Raw genomic sequence first — 6,000 nt, 5'->3', positions numbered from 1 at the left:
ATTATATTACTGATCATTTACAGGCCACCAAAGCACTCTCCTAAAGTTTTTCTTGAAGAACTAAGTGAAATACTGTCTGGCATTTGTTTAGAGTATGACTGTGTCATAATATCTGGGGATTTCAATCTGCATGTTGACAATCCGGAAAACAGCTATGCCAGTGAACTGCTCTCACTACTTGACACATTACATCTAACACAACATGTAGAGGGGCCAACACACTCCCTTGGTCATACACTTGACCTGGTCATCACAAAAGGTGTTGATATTTCGTTAACTGTTAGGGACTTAGCATTGTCTGATCATTCCTGTATTTTCTTTGATGTATCTATGTCCCCAAATAAGTCAAACAGCTCTGTGATGATAGGGAGGAGAATGATCAATGATCACACTAATGTTCTATTTGAACAGGCGTTTATCTCACAGCTTTCGAGTCCTACATCAAACACAGTAGATGACGTGATTGATCATTTTAATTCAAGAATGTTAGAGATTATGGATGATATAGCCCCACTAAAACTTAAAAAACTTAATAGAAAACAAAGCACCATGGAAACAAAACAGTTAAGCTTTTAAAGAGAGTGTAGGAAGGCTGAAAGACAGTGGCGCAAAACCAAGCTGTACACTATATATTATATAAGGAGATGCTACGGAATTTTAATACCGAGACATATACAGCAAGAAAGTTGTTCTTCTCAAACATTATAAACAGGAACTTAAACAACGCTCGAGTCCTGTTCTCGACAATTTAAAAACTGACCAATCCCCCCCTCAACTAGGACCTGAGCTCATCTCCACCAGCAGGTGCAATTTGCTTGCTTCTTTTTTCAAAACAAAAATTGATCAGATCAGACTGAATATACTCTCTCAAACTCATATCACACAGCAACCGGAAATAATAACCATAAAGACTGGAACAGTAAACCTGATGTCCAATTTCTGCATGATTGACTCTGAAACTCTTGAGAAAACGGTACAAAGCCTCAGCTCCTCCACTTGCACACTAGATACTCTGCCCACCATCTTTTTTAAATCTGTCCTTCACCTACTAACGCCAGATCTGCTTAAAATCATAAATTCATCTTTGGAAACTGGCATTTTTCCCAAATCCCTAAAGACTGCTATTATAAAACCACTACTTAAAAAGAACAACCTAGATAAATCCATATTAAGCAATTACAGGCCCATATCCAACCTACCATTCATTGGCAAAATTATTGAAAAAATTGTTTTTAATCAACTAACCTCTTTTCTAACGCTCAACAACTGCCTTGACAACTTTCAGTCAGGTTTTCGGGCCAAACACAGTACAGAAAAAGCTCTGGCCAAAGTCACAAGTGATATTCGGCTAAATACAGATTCAGGCAAGTCATCAATCCTAGTACTACTGGACCTCAGTGCAGCCTTTGACACTGTGGACCACACTATATTGCTTCAGCGACTTGAGCACTGGGTTGGCTTCACTGGTGTTGTAATCAGGTGGCTAAAATCCTACCTTTTCGACAGGAGCTTCTCTGTTACAGTTGGAAACTGTTCCTCAGCATCTACATCTTTGATCTGTGGAGTTCCCCAGGGCTCAATCTTGGGTCCACTATTATTTAACCTTTATATGCTGCCTCTTGGTCAACTCATAAAGTAGAACTCAATCGCCTACCACAGTTACGCTGATGACACTCAAATCTATCTACCGCTAATGCCCAATGACTATACCCCCGTTGAAAGTCTCTGTCATTGTATTTATGAAATAGATAAATGGATGTCACAGAACTTTTTACAGCTCAACAAAAACAAAACTGAGGTGGTAGTGTTTGGAAAGAAAGAGGAAAGGCAAAAGATCTCTGCCTTACTTGAAAGGAAAGGTCTAATAGCAAAAGATACATTTTAGCAGTCACATTAAATCAGTCACAAAATCAGCATACTTCCATCTTAAAAATATCAACAAACTTAGAGGATATATGTCAAAGGAGGATCTGGAAAAAAAAAAAAAGTATCTTTATTTTATTTATTCATTTTCTTTTTCATTTTTCTTTTGTGTGAAGCACATTGAATTGCCACGTGTATGAAATGTGCTATAGAAATAAATATGCCTTGCCTTGCCTAGGAGGATACAAAACACAATTAAATGCAGTAGTATCTGCAAGTGTCTGGGCACAAAAAACTAACAAATCCTGAGGCATGACAATACCCTGGGGACGCAAGACGAACTGACATTAGACAAAGGAAAACAAGGGATATTTATACATGAGGGAGGGGAACACAGGTGAGACGAATCAGAGACCGGGGAGGCAATCACAGTTGAGAAAGTGAAGTGCCTGAAATGAGAGGGAAAAGGGAACTACAAAATAAAACTGAAAGTGAACGACAAGTCTAACAGAGTTAAAAATGTAGTGTATTATTATATATGATTCTCGCCAAAATGTGTGAATGGGAGCCACCCGTGGCCATATGGTGTACTGCAGATCTGCCGCGTTTAGTTCTGTGTTGCGTTCCTGCTCGATCAGAGAAGCCCTTGCTTTTGATCTGGTAGGTTCGCTATATAAAGCACTGTACCCAATATCAGTTTTCTTAAAGTGAATTCATGTTTAAGTTGATAACTTCGATGTATCCCATGTGTTATGTTATTTTCCATTCACTGTTACGATCGTACTGTAGTTTGCATGTTTTAGAGAAAGTTTATTAATACTTTTCTTATGACCTTGGCTAAGGATAACATGGCTAGCCTTAAACTCCTCTAGCCACGTTCATACATTGAAAGTAATATTACTCTCTTTCTTGCTTGTGCAGATGCTGTATATGTACACCGATTTCTGATGGCAATGATTTGATTGATATGTGGCTCCATAATGTAAATAGGTTTTAATAAAGTGCTGTAACTGCACTTGGACTACAGTTATGCCCATTCATGGGAAGCTGAATGTTTTGTATGTATTTTCTATTACTAGTAATCATCAGAGAAGCCCTTGCTTTTGATCTGATGCTGTATATGTACACCGATTTCTGATGGCAATGATTTGATTTATTTTCCAAAGGAAAATAAAAGAAAGAAAATTTAACAGTTTCGCCTCCGTCTCCCTGATGCTCGACCATCGTTACACAAGACATGAGTGATTTTAACTTGGCTCAACAGAATTAACAAACGTTGCGTGACATGACAAGAAGTGCGAGTCAAGATAGCGGTCCCCTGTAACTTGAAAGGTTATAAACAAATGTTTAGTTCTGGCCACAACAACGATAGTTCCAGTATCCTACCCGGGTCCACATGGGGTCTTTAGGCCGCTGTAGTGCAGGCCTTTGGTCCATCCTCTGCTCCGGGCCGCCGTCCTGAGTCTAAAGAACCACCACAAGGACCTCCAGATGACCTCCAGCACAACCACCTCCAGATGACCTCCCCCGTAAGGAACTACAGCTGAGACTAAGACTTATAACACGTGTTCTATTTGCACAATGGACATTTGTTCTCCCTGTGCATGATAAAGGTAAATATGCATTTTACTCCAGGAATGCTATAGCTTTCTCGGATGTCAATTGTTTATTTTTACATGTACCTTCTTCCATAATATAGGATTTAATTGCAATAGCTAATACTCTCCCAGACACAAAAGCTGGCCACACACATCTTGACGTTAGTCCTAGGGGCTTAGAATATTTTTCTTCCAAGCCAATCAGAACTAAAATGTTGATGAATTTGTATTTTGAGATCTGTACGAGGAGTTGCTGCTGCTCGTGTTCAATTTTACCAAAAGCCAAGACTACCATTCCTGGCCTTCCCGCCACGTGCAGCTCCCAGCACGAGTCCTGGATTGGACCAACTGAACCTGTTCTTTGAACTTAAGCTGCCTCTGAACAAAAAATAACTACCATTCATAAATCCATTCAAATTTTTTAATTTCTTGGAAATAAAATACGAAGCATGAGCCACATCTACTAAGATGGGTTTAGTAGTCAGTAAGCCTGTCCCAACACATCAACAAATGATGAACCCATTTTAGAGCATTTAGGGTTGCTGAGCTGAATTCTAACAGACCATTGTCAATTGTAATACATATGCAAAGTTCACAGCACAGAAGCGCTGGAGAAAACCAGCTTCCAAACTGTGGGCGCAAAGCCTCCAAGACAGTTGTATTTCCTGTACCCTCAACAGACAGTGAGTTTAGACTGGCTTCAACAAAAGGACACTGCAAGAGGCAAATCATACATGGAACCACACTGCACAGAATGAGTCATCAAGCAGCAGTCAACAGCAGATCCAAATGTATTAAAACACAATATTATAACAAATTACGAGATTGATCTAATTGATCTAATTCCCTGAACAATTGTATACATTAGAAGTATAATGACAGCACACTTAGATTGGGGTGTGCTCACTTTGAAATGATCATTGAATATTATAATGTATTTATTCTTTATTAGTCTTATTTTAAAGCGTATTTGAGAATTGCAATGGAATGAACTGAAGTGAACCAAATACTTGATGATGAATAAACTATCCAGTAAAATACTTTTCAAGTACTGAGTTACTTTAAACAACTGATTTAATGTTGTAATAAGCAGAGCAAGATAAATGTAAATAGCCTAAGATAACATTGTATATGCTTGTATAAAATACATTAACAAAATATTAAATAGCATGTATCCCTTTAAATGACACAATACACACTAACACATTCAATCTTAAAAAATTACACAAATGAAGGTCAATATAGCCCCTATAAATCTCTCTATCAAATTTTTTCATTCACAAATAGACTTAAGCAAGTAATTTATTCAAAGAGCTACTGAAGTAAATGAAATTTGAGCAAATATGACTTGTATTTTTTTTGTGTGTGTGTGCGTGTGTGTGTGTGTCCGTTTCTGTTGCTACAACCGACACAGAGACACTGACCCAAACAATAACCCAAACCCAGGGAGGAGGTCCTCCTGGGTGAAGGAGGACAAGAAGGTGTGGATGTGTGTCAGTGTGTCTGAGGACCCTCCTCCACCTGGGGACACTCTGTAGAAGGACAGAGTGCCAGCAGGCCGGTCCAGATACACTCCTACTCTGGTAGAGCCAGCGGAGGGGAGAAGTATGTCTGTCATTCTACCGTTGTACCGGGCAGAGTAATCACCTTCATTACATAAAAGACTCCATGACTTTTTGTTCCATCCAAGCCTGCTGTCATCACCCTCTCCTCTCCTTGTGATTCCTCTGTATGTCACTCCTATATAAACACCTTCTTCCCTCTCTACCTCCCAGTAACAGCGGCCAGTAAGACTCTCTCTACACAACACCTGGGACCAGAATTTGAATCTCTCTGGGTGATCAGGATACGTCTGCTCTCTAACCCGTGTCACCTTTCTGTTGTCCTCAGACAGAGAGAGTCTTCCGTTGGCTGTGTTGGGGTCCAGTGTGAGTTCACAGGCATCTGACGGAGAACAAGACATGATGAGCTGCTGAACCATTCAGTTATTACATTCTTATGTATTTCTGAGGTTTTGGTTTTCCCCCTTTCTGTTTCTTCCCTCCCTGTCATATATTTTAGGACTACAAATATGGATGTTCTGGAGTCCAGCTCAATTGATTGGTGAAGGTGGGGTGTTTTTGTGTCCCTGCTGTTAACTGTGTTTTGTGCTTGGTTTGTTACTTTATTAGGTGTTTCTACCTTTTGAATTAGTTGGCCTTATGTGTTGAAGTTTTGTTTAAACTTTGGCCCAGCCTGTAAGAAGCTGGTAGGGGTGAGTGGGCTTTCATTTGGTGCCCCATTTTTCCTCTAACCTGATGTATAGCTTCTTTTGGACTTGATATTATTTTGTTGTTGCAATCAACCTGTTTGTTTACTCGTGAATCCCAGAGTCTGTTACCCCCTCTATCCCTAGGCTTGAGGGATCATTATCACTCATACTGTTATCTTGCATACTACTTCTTATTTGTGTCATTTTTCAGGTGTCATATACTCTAAAAACCATAGAAAGACTCAATTGTATCATCTAGGTACTATAGTGGACTAGTGTGCTATAGCT

The 6,000-nt window shown here is 39.5% G+C and overlaps 1 protein-coding gene across 1 annotated transcript in view; it reads right to left on the bottom strand.

The window, feature by feature from the left end:
- Positions 1 to 3,868: 3,868 nt before the first annotated feature.
- LOC115557523 (NACHT, LRR and PYD domains-containing protein 3-like) overlaps positions 3,869 to 6,000 on the bottom strand; it is a 44,325-nt gene continuing 42,193 nt past the window's right edge. Inside the window, exon 11 of the mRNA XM_030375400.1 lies at positions 3,869 to 5,405. Within this exon, the coding sequence (XP_030231260.1) occupies positions 4,861 to 5,405 (545 nt within the window). The 3' untranslated portion in view covers positions 3,869 to 4,860. The remainder of the gene's footprint in view (positions 5,406 to 6,000) is intronic.

This window comes from Gadus morhua, chromosome 2 (assembly GCF_902167405.1).
Source record: "Gadus morhua chromosome 2, gadMor3.0, whole genome shotgun sequence".
Lineage (NCBI taxonomy): Eukaryota > Metazoa > Chordata > Actinopteri > Gadiformes > Gadidae > Gadus > Gadus morhua.
This window is presented reverse-complemented; position numbering and strand designations above follow the sequence as displayed.